Here is a 24,925-nt window from a genome sequence, read left to right as displayed (position 1 = left end):
CTTAACACCACAGTATCCTAATTTATTGAGGATCTGTAGATGAAACTTCACATGGGTCTCAACTAGAAAAATCCATGCTCCTCCTGACCCTATAGTTTGTTTTTCACTTTAGACTCTGTAAATCTTTGATGTGTGACCTGCCAATAGCAATTGAACAGGACATTATATTTGGCCTTAGATATGCTGAAGCTTCCTCTAGTTTTTATTATATGTTTACTTCACTCCATTTCTTTATTTTCTTAGTTTTTAAACACATTTATTGTATGTATCTCTAAGGTGCCTCAAATCCTATTTTGAAATCTTTGAATCTTCCTTTAAGGAAAATCTATAAATAAAGAAATAAATTTGGAGTCTATGTAGAAACAGTCTTCTAGATATTTTGTATTCAGTCAGAGAGTCACCCACACTTTAAACTCATTATGCTAATGAACTGAGAACTTGAAACAACTTTCACAAGAGTACTTGCCCTTGGAGGCACTGGAATGTGTGATTAGTCCTTGATGGGAACTGCCGTACTGCTAAGTCTATATGTCCTTTTTCCTTTTTCTTCTCCTTCCCCTTTCATCTATCATGACCATAGCTTCTTCCACTTTTATTTAGTCCTTCATGTACTCCTCAAAACCTCCCTCCTCCTGATACTTCTCAAGCATAACACTGATTTATCCTCAAATGTTCTTTATTACCTATAAGAAAAAGGCCAAATCTTGCTCATCTTTTTGTACTCAGGGTCTAGCATAAGCCTGGAATATAGTAGTCATCTAATGAACATTGACTGAGCCGAATTGCATTACATAAGGTGATGCATATAAGGCATTAGTAGAGCACTTGGCACAAAGTACAAAATAAATGTTTATTTCTCAATCACTTTCCTTCACACCTGGCCTGAACCTACTTTCCTACTTCATGTCCCACCACTGTGGCTTTAGGCATCATCAACTCTTGTAATTGCATGCATATTACATACATTTCTATGCCTATGGAGCCCTTACCATGCTGTTATTTCTTTCTACAATGCAATCTCTTTCTTAAATGCATCATCCTTGCCCAAATCTAGTGAAAAGAAAACATAATTCTGGTGATGTTGGTCCAAATCTCCTCTATAACAAGCCATGCCTTTTATATTTAAATAGTTTGACCTGGTTGGGCCTTTCTGGCATCTTTCACATAGAATTACATGTTCTTTTATAACTGGAAAAGTCTCTTAAATCAAATTAAAACATACTTCCATTTATTGATGCAAGCACCCCTACTTTCTACTACTCAAAATCATTAATAAATGAGCAATAATTAAACTTTTGGATTTGACTAAGTAGTTTTTATACATATGTATCTGGTTGTTTAGCATTTTATTTCATTAAATTGCCTCATACAGGAAGTCTAAAATACATTTTATAAATTTTTATAATCAAAAAAAAGATGGATGATTTGTTTATTTTGGGGAAAACTCAGCCCAAGGCTACTGATAGCTGTAATTCCCCTAGCCACTTCCACATAATTTTTAAAATGTGAATGCCAGGAATGGTGCTGTTGATATTAATATCAGGACAAGGAAGAGAAGGACTAGGTGTCTCTGGAGGAGTCTCTGGGGGAATAAACAAAGATACTTGTGCAATGTTAGAGATTTCTGACTTCAGGTTGACCTTATCAACAGCCTGTACAGCAATGAAGAGATCTGTGCCATTTGTAAAAGTGATGTTTTCTGGTTTAAACACAAAGACTTCCTCTGAGTTGGCCTCCTTTGGGATGAGGTCAGTGGTGTTCACTTGAAGTGAATCATTGAACTTGTCTCTGAGATCAAGAATATTTGTGCTTATTCCAATGATGTACTTGTGAGCTTAAAAAAGAAAGAGAGAAAAAGGATGTGACTTGTAATTCTCAAGCCTTAAAGAAGTTTTTAAAAATCTGTTAGAAACAATATCACCATCCCATAAAATACCAATAAATAAATGTAATTGACAGTCCATATTTATAAGCATTAGTATCTTCTTTTACATCCTTATTTTTATATCCCAACAGAGAGATAAATGTAAAACTGGATCAGGCTTGACTTAAATAAAACTTAGGTCAGTATTTCTGGCCATAGCACCTGACTGAGAGAGGAGGTTAATTACTGCTTATTATTTTATTATTTGTGATTCTCAAACTTGACTGTACATACACATCATCCAGGGATCTTAAAATGCAGATTCTGTTTCAGTAGGTCTGGGGTGGGTCCCAAGGTTCCACATTTCTAACAAGCATTCATGTGATGCCCATGCTGCAGTCCACAGACCATACTTTGAGAGGAAAAATCTGGTAGAACCTGAGATTTCTTCCAAAGGACAGCTCTGCTCCATAGATATCTATGATCTTTTCCCCATTCTCTCCAGGAGTCATTACTAAAAATGAGGTTTATTAAAGCAGCAAGCAAGATTGGCAAGATTGCCAAGCAAACGGCTTGGCAAGATTTCAGAAAAAAACTGAGGATTGCCTGTTCCTGGTTGAAACATCTTACACCCCTTTGGGCCAGTTTTTCAGATTCTAAACTTCTCATGTTTAAAAATCTTAAGCTTTCATTTCAGAGGATGTTCAAGATCCCTCCACATGCATCACAACACGCCTGCCTGCCTCACGCCCTCTGCCCCTCTGCTTGGCTGCTAAACTCTTACAGGGCCCACACCACATTCAGCTTACCTCTTCCATGATCATAATCATCCCCAGGAGCCGTCCAAGTCAGATTAATGAGACTGTACCCTTGGATTTTTGCCTTCAGGTCAGTGATTTTACAAGGTGGAAAGAGATCAGGTATGGGAGCGTTTGGAACATCGGAGGCCACAAATGAACCTCCCGAGGACGTTCTGCTGAAACACACTTGCTTGCCTTGAAGATCATCCTTATTAATTTCAGGTCTTGGTGGATTCCATTTTACTTGACCTGCATTTAAAAATTCCTCAGTGCAAGGTAAACAACACCATGAAATGGCTATACTTCCCTCTGTTTTTTATTGTATTACCCTCTTTCTACTCTTTCCTTCTTTCCTCCCACACACAAAACTTACTTTAACCATTTGTTGTAAAACTCCCAAATCAGGTTGCATCAGATGGAAAAAAAGCAAAGAGAGAATCACAGTTCTTTTTTTTTTTTTTTTTTTTTTTTTTGGCTGCATTGGGTCTTCGTTGCTGTGCATGGGCTTTCTCTATTTGTGGTGAGCGGGGGTTACTCTTCATTCTGGCACACGGGCTTCTCCTTGTGGTGGCTTCTCTTGTTGTGGAGTGTGGGCTCTAGGCACACGGGCTTCAGTAGCTGTGGCATGCAGGCTCAGTAGTTGTGGCTCACGGGTCTAGAGTGCAGGCTCAGTACTTGTGACATACAGGCTTCATTGCTCTGTGGCATGTGGGATCTTCCCGGACCAGGGCTTGAACCCACGTCCCCTGCATTGGCAGGCGGATTCTCAACCACTGCGCCACCAGGGAAATCCCAGAATCACAGTTCTTTATCTCACATATATTTATTTCCTGGATATTTAGTGGAATAGCTTTCATAATTTATTTTTTGTAAATATACTTGTCCTGGAATTGTTTTTTTCCCCACCTTTTTGCTATCCGACTCTTAATCTGCCACAAGGTCAGTTTAAATACTACCTCTGCTTTAAACCTTCTCAGACTTCCTCAAGCAATATCTTCCACCTGGGGGTTTCATTGTCTTTCCTATTTATTTCTTAATCAATTATCTGGGCCTTCAAGAATTGCCTTGATTAATAATTCTGTGCATATTTCTCTTTTTTCTCCATGTTTGTGTTTTGTCTTTCTTATTAGATTGTAGTTTCTCACAAAATGTTTTATGTTAGGGGTTCTAAAATTGTGTGCTTTTGAAAGACTTGATTTTCTCAATGAATGCATGGAAATCTAGTTCATGTAGCAATCCCAATTTGCTTCACATTCTTGTTGAAAGGTTGTATAAAAGTCATCCTGAAATTCTAAAAATACCCTGGCCTGCTCAATCAGTGGAGTTCTCAGACTCTCTTTTCAATAAAAATATTCTGGAATACCTTAACATGGCATTACTCTGGTTTTACTTTCTCATAAACTCTTCTTCTTTAACCCTTATAATCTTTTGTCTGTACAGACAGATTGATCTTTATACCCATTAATCTGGTCTTGGGCAAAGATGAAATGAATACTTTAGCAGGTTCAAGATTAATTCAATTCACCAGTAGAGACTGTCTCTCTTGGTATCAAGGCTCATCAAGGTATAGGGGGCAGAGCATAGCTTCCCAGTGCCAAGTCAGGTGCTATCAGTGTTAGTAATGTGGACCAATAACCTCTCTAGCCTGTTTCTCCATCTGTAAAATAGGATAATTAGGAGAATGAGCTATATTAATGTACGTGTAACACTGAGCATAATGCTAGATATAGTAACTATACCAGTCTTCTCCTGACTTCTCTCCCTAACTCAACAAAAAGGGCAAGTGAGAATAAAATAAGCTGAAATATGTAAAAGAGCTTTGGAAGCAATGGTGTCTTTTAAAGCATTTTTTCCTATTATCACTTTTGCATGATGACACACCACATGTCCCAGAATCCTCCCTTTACTTATCACACACTCAAGTAAAGAGGACAGTGTGAAGCTTCTTAGAAGAGCTTCTCTTACTACACACCAGCACTAGGACAAGACCTGTCCAGGACAGAATGGAGATTGATGGAAAACAAGTCCTGGAACCTATCAGGACTCAGTCTTGGACCTGATTCCAGCTCTAGTCCAGGACAAGTGTTCATAACTAAGATTGGTGTGGGACTGTCTGTTCCTTGGAGCGTAATTTTTCCACTTGCTTACACGTGGGCTCAGTATGCTATCTGTTATTAGGTTCGTCTACTATTCTCCCTAGTCTGAGTAGGAGAAGAGAGGAGGAAAAGGAGACAGTGGGCTTATGGTGACACTGATGCAGATAACAAGCCCCAAATTGTTATTTTTTGATTCTGTGGAAATGCCTATATCAGTAGAAAGAGCTTTATTATGAAATGTGTTAAGATTTATTTAAAATAATAAAAAACATTTATTGAACACTTCTTATTTACCAGCAATAGCTTATTAGATGTATTTTCTTGTTTATTCCTCATAACCATCCCATGAGGTAGTTACCATTATTACCTATTTTACAAGTGAGGCAAATGAAGCACAAGAGATGACCTAAAATACTTTATTTGGTTGAAGCCTGGAATTTGAACCAGGGCGGTCAAAATCTACGTTCAGTCTAGTGGTTTTCAACTGGGGGCTATGTTATTACCTAGAGGACAGTGAATGATGTCTGGAGACATTTTTAATTGTCATGACTGTGGGGGCCACTTCTGATATCTAGTGAATAGAGGCTGGAAATGCTGCTAAACATCCTACAATGCACAGGACTGCCCTTCACAACAAAGAATTTTGTGGCCAAAATGTCAATAGTTACCAAGGTTGAGAAACCTTGATTTAATTTTGTACCATTCTCTCCACAGGTTTAGTGGTTTTCACTTGATTCCAAGCCTTTTACTCAAGCCAAGGATGTTATTATAGATGACTTACCATTCTCGATCCAGCCAGGTATGTACATGGCTCCAGTCTGCTGGGTTATCCCCTTCTGAGTGGCTGTATTGACACCTCCCAGAGCCCACACTTTTACACTGTATCTACCATTTGTATCGTAAGCTGTAAAATACCTTGAATAGACACCATCATCCTTAGTAGCATCGGCACCTTGACAGGGAAATGAAGGAATTAATGAATATCCTAAAGGTAACTGGGCACTTGTATATTTCCAACTCATACGTGGATTAAATTTTTTTAAAGCAAAGATAATCCAGTGTTATCTCCAAGAGAGTTTAGGATTTGACTACGTTAAGGATGAGGTATACTTCTTTTCCGTGTGTGTGTGTGTAATTTCATATGTGTACATCTTGTCTTCCTGAATTGTCTTTTTTTTGAATTCAGAGATCAATCATGTGCCTCTGTTACATCCAACATAGCACAAGGTAACTACTCAGTATGTATCTGTTGAACTGAATTCAATTACTATATGTTACTGGTGAGAAAAAAAAGTTATATGATTTTTTTTTTAATTTATGGCTTTTCGCCAGAGTAGATTTAGGTGGGAAATTCATTTACAGAATTTGTTTTAATACGGTTACTTGTTTCACAGTAGTCAAGTTCCTTCTAAAAATAAATGTAGAATTTTCTTTTTCTCTCCCTGTTTGACTTCTTAAATATAAAAATAATAGGTAGAATTTTCCCTTTGGGTGCAGGATAATATAGAATCTACATAGATATGGGGGTCACATATAACTATATTTTAATCCAACTCTGCTGCTTTTTAAATGTGAAAGCCTGTTTCTTCATCTGTAATGTAGGGATAATATCTCCAGAGTGTGTGGTGAAGATAAAAAATGAAGATCTATCTATCTATCTATCCATCTGTCTAATCTTCACACAAACTCCTAAAACAAAATATCTATAATTTTCCTTCTTCATTTTTTGGGGGGTGTGGAATACCCACTGACAACTCCCTAGAGTCTGAGACTTCGGGGCTTTACAAAAGCTAAACGTAGTCCCTTCCTCATGTTTTCCAACAATTTGAAATATAGGAATTGTGGGGTGGCAGAAAGCTCCCCCAACCAGAATCCCAGTGCTGGACTTCCTGCTTCTAACTGTCCTCACCACAACATGCCCTCCTGCTGTTCCCTGCTTGCTTCTTGGAAAAGAAAGATATATTCTTCAATTTCTTGGGTGGTTACCTGCTCCGTTGTCCAATAATTCCAAAGTAACTGTTTTTCCATTCACTGATTCTATCAGGGCTGTGACCTTGACCCTGAGAATTGGCAAGGCTCCTTGGTGAATCTTTGCATAAACTACCATAGGGCTAGGGAATTTGCCTGTGTCTTTGTTCATTTTAGAGGTCACTGTAACTGGAGGCAAGGTACCACTTGATGCACGGGAGGTGACAGTCAAAGTCAGGGTTTGTGACCTTGCTTGTAGGCTGTATTTCCAAAAGCCGACCTAGGCAAAAATAAAATGGAGACATTTCCACTTAATAATTTTAAGTGACACAGACCTGACTTCAATGCCACCTATAGGAAGAGCCCGTCTAATACAAGTACATTACAAGTATATCTAAGAAGATTTTTGATACTCTCTCAGCCATGGGAAACTTTGGTATGTTTGGACTAACTACATGGTTCTATTGCCAAGAAAATCCTAGTTGGAAAAATGCGGTCTGAAAGTTGTGTCCTTACTATAGCCTTGGTTTCTCAAGAGCAGGATCAAATCGATAGATTCCTGGGGTAGAGGAAATAGTTTTCATGATGCCAAAGCCCTAGCTGCTGTGTAATTTGAAGGTTCTCCTTTTAGTACCTGGAGAAAATATCACCAACTTCCTTTTTCTTGACTTGCTGTCATACTGAGTGATTTTCACTGGATGGAGAGTTTTCCTTGTTCTCTCTTTCATTCAATACTGACTATTTTTTTTAGCACCCACCCTCATTTAAAAAGCTACAATTATTCTGTAAAAATTTTATATTATCTTATCAAATTGTGAAAAGGAAAAAAGATGAGTCCATACCTTGGCAATGCCTGGGATTTGGAGGTAGGCCATTTTGATGTGCGTGTCCACTAAAAAGCCATCTTGTTTCTTTCCACTGGGATCCCAGAGAAGGATTTGGGGTGTGTCAGTTGTCCAGGTGATGAGAAACAAAGTGTCTTTCCCCACAGTACTGTCCACAATCACCGTGCCATTCAACCACTGACTGTTCTGGAGGGTTAATCCCCTGCTCTCAAGCTGTTAAGAAAAACAACTCTTTACTTTCTGGAGAATACAACTCCCATCACACAGTCTCTTCCATTCTGTCTCCAACTCTCAGTCATCCCATTAAAAAGCCTTCAGTGATGCCTGAGTCCTTGGTTTGATATTTAGCACCTATTATGATCCAATTTTAAACTACTTTTCTAGCCTTAGCTTCCATAATATTGATTTCTATATCCAAACCAGACCACTTCCCCATATGATCCTCATGAATCCCTGACTCTCTGACTATCATACTCTCTGCTTTTCCTGGAAGTCTATACATTCATGTCCATTTGTCTAAGCCTTACCTACCCTTCAAAATTCAATTCAGAAGTCACTTTCTCCATGAAGCTTTCTCTGATGTCCATCTCACTGTGGAGAATAATCTCTCCCTCCTTTGATCTCCCATAAAATCTTGTTTCTATCAATCCTTTGATGTCCTCACATTTGTGTTTTGCTTTATACCTACTGGTGTACACAGCTCATCTCACTACTAGACTATAAACCCTTAAGGAGACTAACTAGGACTTATTTTCGCCCACATATGGATTGTTTGAATTGCAAATAACTAATTCATGGGTCAATTATTACTGCAGTCCTTGTGAAGATAAATGAAATAAATCAATGGCTAAGGCTGATTTGTTGTCTGAAGTAGAATGAAGGAGCTGTGGAGCAGGGGTTGAGGTAGGGTAGGGCTAACCAGACTTTGTAGAAATGTTATTTTTGAGGATTATCTCCTAGATAATTATTTATGGTCCTTAAATTGATATCCATTAGAAGATAGGGTGGCCTGGTCATGGAACCAGACTTTCTAGTTTTGTATGTAGATTATGATCTGGGATGTGAAGAAAGCTAGGGGCCCTTAGATATGATTCTTATGGAAGGTGGGTAAATGAGTCCTGCTCATGTCTCTATCTTTCTCCCTTTTTGGTTTCTTAAATATAAAAATAATAGGCAGAAACTGCCTGGCTGTAAACTTGCCCTTTCATCACTTTAATTACTTTTCTAAGACACATTCCTCCCACGTCCAAACCGGGCTCTTGGGTTTAATATTCTAAATCTGAACTAGGATAACCCAAATGAGTATAATTGCTGTCTTCTTTGACTGAATAAATGCTGCATCGATAGACTAGAAAGCCTATTGTTTTGAAATCTGTCATTATTTGGCTTTTTAAATTCTTTTTATTGGAGTATAGTTGATTTACAATGTTGTGTTAGTTTCAGATGTACAGCAAAGTGAATCAGTTATACATATACATATATCCACTCTTTTTAAGATTCTTTTCCCATATAGGCTATTAAAGAGTACTGAGTAGAGTTCCCTGTGCTATATATTAGGTCATTATTTGGCTTTGACACTACATTATTCCTTTACTTTTTTCTTTTTTTTTTTCTGTGGTACATGGGCCTCTCACTGTTGTGGCCTCTCCCATTGCGGAGCACAGGCTCGGTACGCACAGGCTCAGCGGCCATGGCTCACGGGCCTAGCCGCTCCGTGGCATGTGGGATCCTCCCGGACCAGGGCACAAACCCATGTCCCCTGCATCGGCAGGCGGACTCTCAACCACTGCGCCACCAGGGAAGCCCCCTTTACTTTTATTCACAATAAAAGTTACAACTTACACAAGTGTGGTGCTGATTGTTCATTCTCTCTAGTTTAAAGATTCATGTGAAAAACTTTTACAACTATTAAAGAAGAGCATTAAAAAATATATTTGTCCTTTTTTTATTGTCCCAAGAGTTTTGAAAGAAAATTTAGTTTTCTTGAAATTTTAGAAGCAGAAGGGCCTGTAGAAGTTTTCTGGTTCATCTCTGGCTGAGAAGCTGAAGCTCACAGAAATAAAGTTCTTTGCCCGTGGTCACAGTTAATGGCAGACCCATGAACAGGATCCAGGTGTCTGGACTGACAACATGGGCTTTTCACAGTACAAATGACTTTCCATCCATTATATGAAAATCTTGGCAAATATTAGGGATTTGAGGTAATGGAAAAATAGACTAAGTAGTCCCTGAACAGTTGTCCCAGAAAATTTATACTGAGATGATCTACTCTGAAGAATATTCTGAGCCAATTATATTGCTATGGGTGCTTGTTAACAGATGTTAAAAAAGAAGTCCTGGACCCACTATATTTTATGTTGATGGTTTCTAAGAGGAAGTCACTTAGTATTGTTTCCAAACAAGAAACACTAATTGCCTTGTTTAAATGAATAGTGTTGCATTTTAGGAATAATGTCTAATATCAGGCTGAAATGTCTATTTTAATTTTAATTCATTACTAGAAGAATGTAGAACTTAAAACTTTTAACCATTAAACTCCCCATCTTGGCTATGGTTATTTATAAACATGAAAAACCAAGGAGGAAGAACTCTGACCTGAATGGAATGCTGGGAGACAGCTCCGTTTCCTGATGAAAGGGCCCCAAAAGCATCCATGAGGCCATTGTTCTGAACCTCATCTGAAGCATATGTCTGTAAACCTCCTAAAATGCAATTACATTATCAGAAGTTGTTTTCTAGAAAGCAAGTATTTGCAACATTTTAGATATTGTTAAGATAACAAAATACATATTATACTGTTTTATTAAAGTACTAATAGATTAACATTAAATATGTGTCCAGATTAACTCAGAAGCTGATACTAACTTTTAATCCTGTTAAATAATAACTTCAACAACATAGTCATTTGGCCACTTCAGCTCTCTGCAAAGCAGTCAAGAATCTCCGACAGACCAAAACTAGTAATATAAATCTCGTGTTTTAAAGGTCATGCACTTTCATATGAGTCATTAAGCCTTACTGCAAGTGTATTGATTTATTCTTATTTTAGACATAATCTTAGCAAGCTTGACTTTCAAGTTTTCTCCTAAATCAGAAAAGATGTGTATGTTACAACAGTAAGAATAACAACTGAGAGAGGACAATTATAGAAAAGTATTATGTGTAGTAAACAGAAGATGATATACAAGGCCATGTAGTCTTGAGCTATTTAGAATAGGTGTAACTGAGATAGTTGATATGAAAGCACTTTTAAACTGTTAATGACATCCAAAATCTAAGGAGAGTATTTTGGTCATCCTACTGGTACTTCACCCAGATCCCCTTATCTAGGCTACTGCATCTCTCACCAGCTGCTCTAAGTGTTAGATTAATGGCATATAGCTGCCTCCTATTCAAGAAAATTTCTTTACCTAATGGGGCCACCCTAGCTAAAGACATAACATGCCCCCTTACCCCTGCTCTGCCCTGACAGTCTATAACCACTGACTGATGGACACAGTGGTACAAAAGGTCAGCCTTCTCTTTCAATATTGTACCAAATCTGTGATGCAATTCCAGATCCAGAGCCCTCTGTGGCACTAGGCTTCAGCTAGCCTCTAATTTCACATCTGTGCTTAGCTTCTTCCCCTGCTTGATCTTACTCCCTACTCTCCCTTTCTCCTGAGAGCTCTCCCTCTATAAATCACATGCACTTAAATCCTTTTCTCAGGCTCTGCTTCTAGGAAACCCAGCCTAAGACAGGTAGCATTAGGAGCAAACAGTCCTGTCACTTTATCTGGCTTAGATGGCAACTCAGCATAATAATTGATATCCATAATGCTGGCTCTAATTTAAAAAAAAATAAAAAAAATAAAAACCCACTCTGCTGAAGAAACCAGGTTCAGATGGAATATATTTTAACTGTATGTGTATGGAAGGTAGAAGCATAATATATGAATGTTTTACAAAGAAACTGCATTATATTCTATATTTTCAGAGTGACCTTCTGTTTGGTTCAGCAGGCCCTTTGCCCTTCCCCTGCTATTTCTTGTTCAAGCCCCAATTCAGTTGTCACCTTCTTGTACACTCCTTCTTCCCCAGATAAAATCTAGGCTCCCTTCTTTGTACTCATTGTACCCTCTATTACTAATAGAGCACTTGTATCATAGGATTATATAGTTAGTGGCTTGTCATCTGTGTCCCCTGGGTCTCTTGGCCAGCTGCCAACTGGAAGTGAGTGGTTCCTGGCTAACTGATTAGATTCTTACCAATCCTTATAAAGTGTCTGGGAAGAGAGTCCCAAGTTCTCCCTAGGGTGCTATGCTGGTCCCATCTTCTCCAGACTGCCCTAATCCTAGAACCAAGGCTTTAAAATAAATGAGTGGAGTCAGTTCTAAAAGCCATTTGTGGTAAGGGCAGCTAGTTAGTCAATAAGATAACCCCATCTCTCCCTACCCCACCCTTCTCCTACTCCCCAGTGCACTGGAGCTCACAGTCCAGTGGAAGAGAAAATACAGTAAGACTTAGCAGGTCATCCTTCACCTGTCATTTTAGACAGCTCCTCTAGTTCATTTGCTGCAGACGGCCCTAGGGCGACTGTATGGATGATGACTCCACTTTGTTTCACCTCATTAAAGCATAAGCTTATAGTGTTGTCCTCCCCATCGGTCAGTAACACAATTTCAGATCCATCTGTTGCGTATTTCTTCCTAATCACCTAAGGACATAATTCAGGCATGAGATGTCATACTCAGGGTAGCCAAAGTGTTTGGGAAAACTGCAATTAAAGGGAATGAGAAGAGAAATTCCAGAGGGAATAAACAAAAGTGTCTAGGAATGGTCAAATAGCTATCTGTCTTGCAATGATACAAGACCATGGAACTTGACAATGGTCTTTTCTCTTGATTAACCTGTTGCAGAGAAGGCTCAATAAGGTGGGATGCAGGGCAGTTCCAGGGATGGACAGCACTAAGCAGAAAAGAAGGTTTTTCTAGTCTCTTTCACATGATCTCTCCTTGACAGGCTTTCAGAGGTTCCCAGATGCCTTCAGAAACTACCCTCACTTAATGGGGATAATACTGAGGACTAATATATTACTATAATAATATTAGACTCGGGGCAGATTTTAGCTTGTGTGATATTCACCAGTCTTACCATAAGCTGTTTATGGCTGGCCTTGGTTCTGATTGGTCAGTCCCCAGATCACATGAGTTATTAAAAATTTTAATATCCCTCTGATTAAAGCAAAACATTTTGTTCCTATTAATCCCCAGTTCCTAGTTGTCCTATGACACCTATGTCCCAACTATTCCTGGGAGACACAGTTTATAGCTTTTTACATGGTATAGAGAGCATACGCCTTATGCCAATGTTGGATAAGATTATGATAGAAGGAAAATTAGATAAAATAATAATGTTTATGAAGAGGAAGGCAAGAGTTCACTCTTCCCTTAAAAAAAGTGGAAGGGAGACCCAGAAATAGAGGAAACAAGTAATCAAACCTAAGTAACTCCCCTCTCGGGACCAGACTCTCAGGAAGGGAAGGCTCTCTTAAGTAGGTTGAAAGGGAAGCTGAGATCAGAGGAGACTTCCGCCCCACTTCTTTTGAGAGGGGGCTGCCCCACAAGGGAAGAGAGCAGAACTGTGATTGCTGCCATGTGAAGAATTCTGGAGCCCAGGAGGCTGTCAACTGTGGCTGTAGCCTCAGTCTGACCAAGCTGCAGGGCCTGAGAGGCCAGAGAAAGGGCTCAATTTGGATTCCCTTGTCCCATTCCCCATCGCTGCTATGTGTCATGGAAAACATGCAGAAATCTCCATGTATCCATACGGGAAATGGATGGCAGCTGACTTGAGAGTTGGCAGGCAAGAAGATAGTTTATCTTGCCATAGAGGCTGAGGGGTGTACAGCCTCCCAAGGGTTGGATGCAGGACATGGGGGTGCTCAGGGATCTGCTCCAACAGTGAGAGCTAGAGTGTGGTGAGTCAGTTGGGGAAGACCAATGGGCCGTGATCAAGCTAAGAAAACAAGCAAAGCCCAATGGCCACAGCTCAACGGATACCCCTGCCAGACCTGACCAGGGTCCTTCCCCAGGGACTAGTGGGGAAATTGAGACAGTGCAGGATCCAAGGCCCTTTACCTTGTCACCCTGAGGACATGAGGAGCATCTAAATTCCAACTGTGTTCCTCACATACTCTCTCACACCATCGGAGTGGAAAATACAGAACCAGAAGTTCCCTCTTCACCACCAGGCCATCTGGCATTAGTCATTCCCCTCAGGTTTTGTATAGCAGGAGTTTAGTACGACATGTCAGTTTCCCTCCCTTACTTGCTTCTTTAATCAAAGCATGGGTGAATGGCAGAAGCAAGAGAACCCAAGTGCACACAGGCATCTGGAGAAGGGTTTTGCAGCTGACTGCATACACAATAAAAACCACTTTTAGGGAACTGACCTTCAAAATGGAAAAAAAGGGCCAGAGGGACAGACTGCATAAGGGAATTGTTGAGTCCACTGTCAACATGAAACAGTGTGAGCTGAAAACTAAATGTTCCTGCTGCTGCTTGGAAATCAGGAACAGCCCCATTGATGTGTTACGCCCCAAGCAGACAGAGGGCAGACTTTCCCAAGACACTGCCTAGATTCTGAGACCTTAGACTAGCCAGCTTCCTTCAGCCTCTTATTCTTTATTTCATGGATCTAAATAGCCTCTAAATAAATATAGAATATTCTATTCTATATTTGGAGCATTTAAGCATCAGGTGTAATCAAAGAACTCAATTTAATTTTTTTTTGAGAACCTCATATAGAAAAGATATTGTGCCAGCAACCTGGGAAGTTAAAAGGTAATTCCTATCTCTGAAGAAGTTTTGTTTGAGCAAAGAACATGACAGGAAATAAGACAGAAGAGTCAAAAGTCATAAGAGATGTTTAAAAAAAATAGAAAAAAGTTCTTAGGATTCAGAAGGAGGAACTCTATACAGTTGAAACGATCAGGAAAGATGTCAATAAGTAGTAGTGTCTATGATGATGTGTGAAGAATGAGTGTGATTTGAGGTACAAAGGAGGGAGGAGAAATTACTCTAGATGGGGAGCTGGCCTGGCAAAGGTGTGGAACCTGGCTGGCAAGGGCAGGGGATCTAATTTGCTTAAACATAGAATACCTGGGAGAGACTCCTGAGTACTTGAGCCTGGAAAGGTAGGTAGGGGCTATATTATAAAAGAACTTAAATATTAGAGAAATTTTACTTAGTTTTGTTGAAAATGGGGAGAGATTGATGTCTAAGTAGAGGGATGACATGATTGGATGATCAGATGGGATCTTTGGATACACCCCCAATACAATTAGAGTTACAGTTCCTAAGGCCTCCTATTTCAATAAATAAACTTTTTTTTTCCCAAAAAGGAGGCCCTGTATACCCAGAAGTTTGGAATGTTAATCTACCTCAATATTTAACCATAACTCAGAGTTCACTTTTTTCTTCATAGAAGATAACCTCTTAGATCCCTGTGTACCTTTCTTCATAGCAGTCATTAGCGTATGATTATACACTTATTTATGTGACTATGTAGTTAATGAATCTCCCCCCACTAAGATTATAAGCTCCACGACAACAGGTGTAGTATGTTTGGCCCTCGTGGTATTCTTAATGCGTATCACAGTGCCCAGCATGTAGAAGTAACACCACGAATGTTTCAAATGCATGCAGAAAAGCATGAGTGCACAGATGCAGAAAAACACAAAAGCATGAATGAATTAGTTAACAATAGCTTTGGGGGCCTATGTTGTTGCATCATTTGAACCGTTGCTCTGCAATTGGTTGTCTAATTCAACTAGACACTAGGCATGCATGGAAACACTGGAAAGGGGAATTTCTTAGGAGACATAGATTGTAAACATTGGCAAACTATGGTAGGGCAACTTGTCTCACAGTAAATGCTGATTGAATCCCAGAGCAGATGGACGTTCCTCCTGATGCCACTGTGGGTAAGCTTCTGGTAAGTGTGTCTCTTTCAGTGGCACTGTTTATCTGTACAAGTTCACTTTTTACATAGGCAGCACTGTCAAATGTCACCATCCCAACCCAGGACCCTTGCTCAACCGTCTGCAGAAGGAAAAGTTTGCCTGCTTGATTCAGTCGTTTAAGGCGGTCACCAATCTGAATGGAGAAGCAGAAGAAAAGCAGTCAGGTTGGGTTTAGATGGGCAGACTAAAAACAGAACAAGCTAGAGGGAATTTGGAAATGGCTGCCTCAATGTAGAGTAAATGACAATAAGCTTACTCAAGGCATATCCTTCTATGGAGGAAAATTTCTCCTTTATATTTAGTAGTATCTTTGGATAGGATTATTTTGTATAAATAGCCCTAAAAGATAAAGCCGAATTTGGCTTTAGTTCAGTCATTAGTTCAATACTCTAGTGATAGTTCTATAAACATACATACGGTCAGTGAAACATAAAAAGTGTTAATTCTATATAATTCATCAGATCTTTGCTCACAAATTGAAGGCTAATTTAATTTGGCAAATGAGCCACTTGATGCTGAATTTTTGTTGAATAAAGTTGAGGTGGTGGGCAATTCTGATGGAAATGTTTTTCCTGTAACTGTTCTGACCCTTGGGGTTGTGTTTATTCCCAGCCAGCTCCAAGTTGTGGTCCAGATCATATCATATACAAATGTGACACTACCATCCAGAAGCCAAGACTCAATGAACGTACCGTCATGCTTCCAGACTTATCAAGGACTAAACACACAATTCTTTGTCCAATCTGCAACAATGAGAAGGTGGGCTTGGGTGGCTGTGTTGTCATAGGAGTGGTTTTCTTAAAGTCCTCCGAATCTTGGATCACTTCCCATGTGCTTCGGAGATTGCATTTTTTGTTTTGCTGGTTTGGGGCTTTTTTATTGTGGTTTTTTTCTGTACAGAACTCAACCACCTGAAATTGTCAATAAAATGATATAGATAACAGTAAACTACTTGTTAAAATCTTTAATAATTTGATTAAAATATTTTAAATGCAGATTTACATTTATGTGCCCCCCTCCCCAGACTGCCTTGTTACCCCATAACCTTGGCTCAATCCCACAATCACTGCAGAGCACTGCTGGGAAAATCATAGAGATAATTCAGAGTTTCTATCTCAAAACAAGTCTTTGACCTCAGTGGACTTTTAGTGCTCCTCAGCAATCATCTATTTACCTGCTCTTGGCTTCCCTCCTACTTCTCAAATTTGCCATTTTAAGCAATTGCCACTATCTTTAAGCCACCTACATTTCAACATTTCTCTCCTGGTACCATTTTCTCTCTCCATCCTTTTACTTCCTGCTCACTTCCTTACTTCCCACTGACTTACAAACACCTTGCGTTCCAACTTTCAATACTCAACATTCCAGCTCTCTCCAAAATCCACTTGGATGTCCCATAGGATCCTTAAACTTCAGGTTTTCATAATTGAACTCATCACCTTTCCTCTGACTCTGCTCCTCCCCAACACCAAGTATTTCATAACTTGGTGTCACTACTATCTATTCAGTCACCTAAATAGGAAACTGAGAGTTTTCCTACCTTCTTCCCTCTATGAAATAATAAGATCAATACATTTCTCTCTCTCTCTCTCTCCAGTTCATCATCTTTTCTCCTTTACCAATGGAATCTCCATCATTCAAGCCCTAATGGTCCCTCCCTCAGATTATCTGACTTTTCCATCTTGCTCCCTCTTTAATTGGTCCACTCCACAGCTGCCAGGTACATATTCCTTCTTATTCCTGTACTTAAGATCCTTCTGTGGTTCATCATTGCTCACACACTACAATCCAGACTACTTCACATAGCTAATAGCAATCTCCATGATTTGGATTTTCACTTTACTCACAATCTTTGCTCTGGCTGTGCATTCCAAGTCTCTAATTTCCCCCACTGTAGCCTATAAGCGCTCAGACTTGCCAGACTGTTTTATATCTCTGTGTCTTTGCTCATGATTCCCACTTTGTCAAGGAGCTCTTCCTCTGTCTTCTGCATTGTGAACTCTACCTTCATGTTTCAGCCAAAAGGTTATTTTCAAAATGTTTTCCCATTTCATACCCTTCCCCTAAAGAATTTCCACTCAATCTTGTGGCCTCACAGACCCTATAAGAAATTTCAATAAGGCTCCTTTAACATTGTAGTGTACTTATTGGGATGAAAATCCATCTATGACAGAACCCTGACTCATTAAATTTGCTTCCTCAAAACTTAGCCCTATGTCTGATAGACAAAAAAAGCTCAATATGTTTGTTGTTTTTTTAGTAACCTTTACCAATCTGTACGTCAGTGTTTCTTTAAATCTACAAAATGGCAGTAGTTGTTATGCAAGAATTATATGAGAACGTATGCAATAAGGACAATACTAACACAGCCAATAAATGATAGTGTCTTCCCCTTTCTTAAGTTTATATCCCTAGCATTTGGGAGATTTAAAAAAGAGGCACAGTATACAAAGAAGGTATAACCTAGCTCCTCCTCTCGGTGATTTTACAGTATTATCATTCAATTAAAAATCCTAAATATCGGGCTTCCCTGGTGGCGCAGTGGTTGAGAGTCTGCCTGCCGATGCTAGGGGACACGGGTTCGTGCCCCGGTCCAGGACGATCCCACACACCGCGGAGCGGCTGGGCCCGTGAGCCATGGCCGCTGAGCCTGCGCATCCGGAGCCTGTGCTCCGCAACGAGAGAGGCCACAACAGTGAAAGGCCCGCGTACCGAAAAAAAAAAAAAATCCTAAATATCTGGGAGTCAAGTAATTCAGAAAGTAATCATTAGCTGTAAAACACTTATTTTTCTCTTTATTTGCATTTTTCAGATTGTTTTGGTAGTGTTTCTCTATTATCATTATAGCTACTTTTTAGGAAGGGAACCTGGAAAACTTTTGTGTAAACCCCAAGCAGAGGCTCCCAAACATGACTGTGCATGAAATTAAACTGGTTAATTTAAAACAATCTCAGAGAGACCTTCAAGATGGCAGAGGATTAAGACGCAGAGATCAACTTCCTCCCCACAGGTACATCAGAAATACATCTACATGTGGAACAACTCCTACAGAACACCTACTGAACGCTGGCAGAAGACCTCAGACTTCCCAAAAGGCAAGAAACTCCTCACGTACCTGGGTAGGGCAACACAAACAAACAAACAAACAAAACCCCAGAGATAACAGAATAGGGACAGGATCTACACCTCTGGGAGGGAGCTGTGAAGGAGGAAAAGTTTCCACACACCAGGAAGCCCCCTAGAGGGCGGAGACTGCGGATGGCAGAGGGGGGAAGCTTTGGAGCTATGGAGGAGAGTGCAGCAACAGGGGTGCGGAGGGCAAAGCGGAGAGATTCCCGCACAGAGGATCAGTGCCGACCAGCACTCACCAGCCTGAATGGCTTGTCTGCTCACCCACCAGGGCAGGTGAGGGCTGGGAGCTGAGGCTCCAGCTTCAGCTAACCAGGAAGGAGTCCAAGAACAACTTTGGACCTGCCTAAGGTGCAAGAGACCATTGTTTCAGGGTGTGCGAGGAGAGGGGATTTGGAGCACTGCCTAAACGAGCTCCAGAGATGGGCACAAGCCACGGCTATCAGCGCGGACCCCAGAGACAAGCATGAAACGCTAAGGCTGCTGCTACAGACATCAAGAAGCCTGTGTGCAAGCACAGGTCAGTATCCACACCTCCCCTCCCAGGAGGCTGTGCAGCCTACCACTGCCAGGGTCCCATGATCTAGGGACAACTTCCCCAGAAGAACACATGGCGTGCCTCAAGCTGTTGCAACATCATGCTGGCCTCTGCCGCCGCAGGCTCGTGCTGCATTCTGTACCCCTCCCCCCACCCCCGGCCTGAGTGAGCCAGAGCCCCCTAATCAGTCACTACTTTAACCATCTCCTGTCTGGGCGAAGAACAGATGCCCTCCAGCGACCTACACACAGAGGCAGGGCCTAAACCAAAGCTGAAGCCCAGGAGCTGTGAGAACGAAGAAGAGAAAGGGAAAATTCTCCCAGCAGCCTCAGGAGCAGTGGATTAAATCTCCACAATCAACTTGATGTACCCTGCATCTCCGGAATACCGGAATAGGCAATAAATCATTCCAAAATTGATGCAGTGGATTTTGGGAGCAACTGTAGACTTGGGGTTTGCTTCTGCATCTAATTTGTTTCTGGTTTTATGTTTATCTTAGTTTAGTATTTATAGTTTATTATCATTGGTAGATTTGTTTGATTTGGTTGCTCTCTTCCTTTTTTTATATATAGATATATATTTTTTTCTTTTTCTCTTCTGAGTGTGTATGTGTATGCTTCTGTGATTTTGTCTGTATAGCTTTGCTTTTACCATTTGTTCTAGAGTTCTCTCTGTCTGTTTTTTGTTTGTTTGTTTGTTTTTGTATAGTTTTTAGCACTTGTTGTCATTGGCAGATTTGTTTTTTGATTTGGTGGCTCTCTTCTTTCTTTCATTCTTTTTTTATATTTTTAAATTTCTTTATTTTTCATAATTTAAAAAAATTTTTATTTTAATAACTTCATTTTACTTATTTCTTTTTCTCTCTTTCTTTCTTTCTTTCTTTCTTTTTTTCCTCCCTTTTCTTCTGAGCCATGTGGCTCACAGGAGCTAGATGCTCTGGCTGGGTGTCAGACATGTGTCTGTGAGGTGGCAGAGCCGAGTTCAGAACATTTGCCCACCAAAGACCTCCTGGCTCCATGTAACATCAAACAGCGAAAGCTCTCCCAGAGATCTCCATCTCAACGCTAAGACCCAGCTCCACTCAACGACCAGCAAACTACAGTGCTGGACACCCTATGCCAAACAACTAGCAAGACAGGAACACAACCCCACCCATTAGCAGAGAGGCTGCCTAAAATCATAATAAGGTCACAGACACCCCAAAACACACCACTGGATGTGATCCTGCCCACCAGCAAGACAAGATCCAGCCTCATCCACCAGAACACAGGCACTAGTCCCCTCCACCAGGAAGCCTACACAACCCACTGAACAAACCTTAGCCACTGGGGGCAAACACCAAAAACACCAGGAACTACGAACGTGAAGACTGAAAAAGGAGAACCCAAACACAGCAAGTTAAGCAAAATGAGAAGACAGAAAAACACACAGCAGATGAAGGAGCAAGGTAAAAATTCACCAGACCAAACAAATGAAGAGGAAATAGGCAGTCTACCTGAAAAAGAATTCAGGGTAATGATAGTAAAGGTGATCCAAAATCTTGGAAATAGAATGGAGAAAATACAAAAAACATTTAACAAGGACCTAGAAGAACTAAACAGCAAACAAACAATGATGAACAACACAATAAATGAAATTTAAAATTCTCTAGAAGGAATCAATAGCAGAATAACTGAGGCAGAGGAACAGATAAGTGACCTGGAAGATAAAATAGAGTAAAGAAAGAACAGAGCAGAAAAAAGAAAAAAGAATGAAAAGAATTGAGGACAGTCTCAGAGACCTCTGGCACAACATTAAACACAACAACATTCGAATTATAGGGGCCTCAGAAGAATAAGAAGAAAAGAAAGGGACTGAGAAAATATTTGAAGAGATTATAGTTGAAAACTTCCCTAATATGGGAAAGGAAATACTCAATCAAGTCCAGGAAATGTAGAAAGTCCCATACAGGATAAATCCAAGGAGAAATGCACCAAGACACATATTACTCAAACTACAAAAAATTAAATACAAAGAAAACATATTAAAAGTAGCAAGGGAAAAACAACAAATAAAATACAAGGGAATCCCCATAAGGTTAACGGTTGATCTTTAGCAGAAACTCTGCAAGCGAGAAAGGAGTGGCAGGACCTATTTAAAGTGATGAAACGGAAAATCCTACAACCAAGATTACTCTACCCAGCAAGGATCTATTCAGATTAGATGGAGAAATTTAATCTTTACAGACAAGCAAAAGCTAAGAGAATTCAGCACCACCAAGCCAGCTCCAAAACAAATGCTAAAGGAACTTCTCTAGGCAGGAAAACAAGAGAAGAAAAAGACCAACAAAAACAATTAAGAAAATGGTAATAGGAACACACATACTGATAATTACCTTGAATGTAAATGGATTAAATGTTCCAACCAAAAGACATAGACTGGCTGAATGGATACAAAAACAAGACCTGCATATATGCTGTCTACAAGAGACCCACTTCAGACCTAGGGCCACATACAGACTGAAACTGAGGGAATGGAAAAAGATATTCCATGCAAATGGAAATCAAAAGAAAGCTGGAATAGCAATTCTCATATCAGACAACACAGACCTTAAAATTAAGACTATCACAAGAGACAAAGAAAGACACTACATAATGATCAAGGGATCAATCCAAGGAGAAGATATAACAATTGTAATTATTTATGCACCCAAAATAGGAGCACCTCAATACATAAGGCAAATGCTAACAGCCATAAAAGGGAAATTGACAGTAACACAATCATAGTAGGGGACTGTAGTACACCACTTTCACCAATGGACAGATCATCCGAAATGAAAATAAATAAGGAAACACAATCTTCAAATGATGCATTAAACAAGGTGGACTTAATTGATATTTATAAGATATACCGTCCAAAAACAACAGAATACACTTTCTTCTCTTGTGCTCATGGAATATTCTGCAGGGTAGATCACATTTTGGGTCACAAATTAAACCTTGGAAAATTTAAGAATATTAAAATCATATCAAGTATCTTTTCCAACCACAACGCTATGAGACTAGATATCGATTGCAGGAAAAAATCTGTAAAAAATGCAAACACAAAGAGACTAAACAATACACTACTAAATAACCAAGAGATCACTGAAGAAATCAAACAGGAAATCAAAAAATACTTAGAAACAAGTGACAATGAAAACACGACAACCCAAAACCTGTGGGACGCAGCAAAAGCAGTTCTAAGAGGGAAGTTTATAGCAATACACTCCTACGTCAAGAAACAAGAAACATCTCAAATAAACAACCTAAACTTACAACTAAAGCAATTAGAGAAAGGACAACAAAAAAACCCCAAAGTTAGCAGAAGGAAAGAAATCATAAAGATCATGTCAGAAATAAATAAAAAAGAAATGAAGTAAACAATAGCAAAGATCAATAAAACTAAAAGCTGGTTCTTTGAGAAGATAAACAAAATTGATAAACCATTAGCCAGACTCATCAAGAAAAAAAAGGGAGAAGACTCCAATCAATAGAATTAGAAATGAAAAAGGAGAAGTAACAACTGACACTGCAGAAATACAAAGGATCATGAGAGATTACTACAAGCAAATATATGCCAATAAAATGGACAACCTGGAAGAAATGGACAAATTCTTAGAAAAGCACAACCTTCTGAGACTGAACCAGGAAGAAATAGAAATATAAACAGTCCAATCACAAGCACTGAAATTGAGACTGTGATTAAAATCTTCCAACAAACAAAAGCCCAGGAGCAGATGGCTTCACAGGCGAATTCTATAAAACATTTAGAGAGGAGCTAACACGTATCCTTCTCAAACTCTTCCAAAATATAGCAGAGGGAGGAACACTCCCAAACTCATTCTACGAGGCCACCATCACCCTGATACCAAAACCAGACAATGATGTCACAGAAGAAGAAAACTACAGACCAATATCACTGATGAACATAGGTGCAAAAACCCTCAACAAAATACTAGCAAACAGAATCCAACAGCACATTAAAAGGATCATACACCATGATCAAGTGGGGTTTATCCCAGGAATGCAAGGATTCTTCAATATATGCAAATCAATCAATGTGATAAACCATATTACCAAATGGAAGGAGAAAAACCATCTGTTCATCTCAATAGATGCAGAAAAAGCTTTCGACAAAATTCAATACCCATTTATGGTAAAAACCCTGCAGAAAGTAGGCATAGAGGGAACTTTCCTCAACATAATAAAGGCCATATATGATAAACCCACAGCCAACATCGGTCTCAATGGTGAAAACCTGAAACCATTTCCTCTAAGATCAGGAACAAGACAAGGTGTCCACTCTCACCACTCTTATTCAACATAGTTTTGGAAGTTTTAGCCCCGGCAATCAGAGAAGAAAAGGAAATAAAAGGAATCCAAATCAGAAAAGGAGAAGTAAAGCTCTCACTGTTTGCAGATGACATGATACTATACATAGAGAACCCTAAAGATGCTACCAGAAAACTACTAGTGATAATTAATGTATTTGGTAAAGTAGCAGGATACAAAACTAATGCACAGAAATCTCTTGCATTTCTATACACTAATGATGAAAAATCTGAAAGAGAAATTAAAAAAACACTCCCATTTACCATTGCAACAGAAAGAATAAAATACCTAGGAATAAACCCTCCTAAGGAGGCAAAAGACCTGTATGCAGAAAACTATAAGACACTGATGAAGGAAGTTAAAATGATACAAACAGATGGAGAGATATACCATGTTCTTGATTGGAAGAATCAACATTGTGAAAATGACTCTACTACACAAAGCAATCTACAGATTCAGTGCAATCCCTATAAAATTACCAATGGAATTTTTCACAGAACTAGAACAAAAAATTTTACAATTTGTATGGAAATACAAAAGACCCTGAATAGCCAAAGCAATCTTGAAAAAGAAAAACGGAGCTGGAGGAATCAGGCTCCTGGACTTCAGACTGTATTACAAAGCTACAGTAATCATGACACTATGGTACTGGCAAAGAAACAGAAATATAGATCAATGGAACAGGATAGAAAGCCCAGAGATAAACCCTCACCCACATGGTCACCTTATTTTTGATAAAGGAGGCAAGAAAATACAATGGAGAAAAAACAGCCTCTTCAATAAGTGGTGCTGGGAAAACTGGACAGCTACATGTAAAAGAATGAAATTAGAACACTCCCTGACACCATACATAAAAATAAACTCAAAATGGATTAAAGACCTAAATGTAAGGCCAGACACTATAAAACTCTTAGAGGAAAACATAGAAAGAACACTCTTTGACATAAATCACAGTAAGATCCTTTTTGACCCACCTCCTATAGAAATGGAAATAAAAGCAAAAATAAACAAATGGGACCTAATGAAACTTCGAAGCTTTTGCACAGCAAAAGAAACCATAAACAAGATGAAAAGGTAGCCCTCAGAATGGGAGAAAATATTTGCAAATGATGCAACTGACAAAGGATTAATCTCCAAAATTTACAAGCAGCTCATGCAGCTCAAAATCAAAAAATGAAAAAATCCAATCCAAAAATGGGCAGAAGACTTAAACAGACATTTCTCCAAAGAAGATATACAGATTTCCAACAAACACATGAAAGAACGCTCAACATCACTAATTATTAGAGAAATGTAAATCAAAACTACAATGAGGTATCACCTCACACCAG

At 39.4% G+C, this 24,925-nt stretch overlaps 1 protein-coding gene across 1 annotated transcript in view; it reads right to left on the bottom strand.

The window, feature by feature from the left end:
* Positions 1-1,206: 1,206 nt before the first annotated feature.
* Positions 1,207-24,925, bottom strand: part of CLCA2 (chloride channel accessory 2) — a gene marked incomplete at its 5' end in the record, with an annotated part of 90,093 nt that continues 66,374 nt past the window's right edge. The window contains 9 exons of the mRNA XM_082612153.1: positions 1,207-1,834; positions 2,674-2,913; positions 5,542-5,712; positions 6,747-7,008; positions 7,571-7,786; positions 10,169-10,275; positions 12,095-12,269; positions 15,481-15,708; positions 16,268-16,486. Of these exons, the coding sequence (XP_082468279.1) occupies positions 1,446-1,834; positions 2,674-2,913; positions 5,542-5,712; positions 6,747-7,008; positions 7,571-7,786; positions 10,169-10,275; positions 12,095-12,269; positions 15,481-15,708; positions 16,268-16,486 (2,007 nt within the window). The 3' untranslated portion in view covers positions 1,207-1,445. The remainder of the gene's footprint in view (positions 1,835-2,673; positions 2,914-5,541; positions 5,713-6,746; positions 7,009-7,570; positions 7,787-10,168; positions 10,276-12,094; positions 12,270-15,480; positions 15,709-16,267; positions 16,487-24,925) is intronic.

This window comes from Mesoplodon mirus, assembly GCF_964341445.2.
Source record: "Mesoplodon mirus genome assembly, chromosome: 3".
In the NCBI taxonomy this organism is placed as follows: domain Eukaryota; kingdom Metazoa; phylum Chordata; class Mammalia; order Artiodactyla; family Ziphiidae; genus Mesoplodon; species Mesoplodon mirus.
The sequence above is the reverse complement of the archived record's forward strand: the minus strand, read 5'-3'. Positions and strand labels throughout refer to the sequence as shown.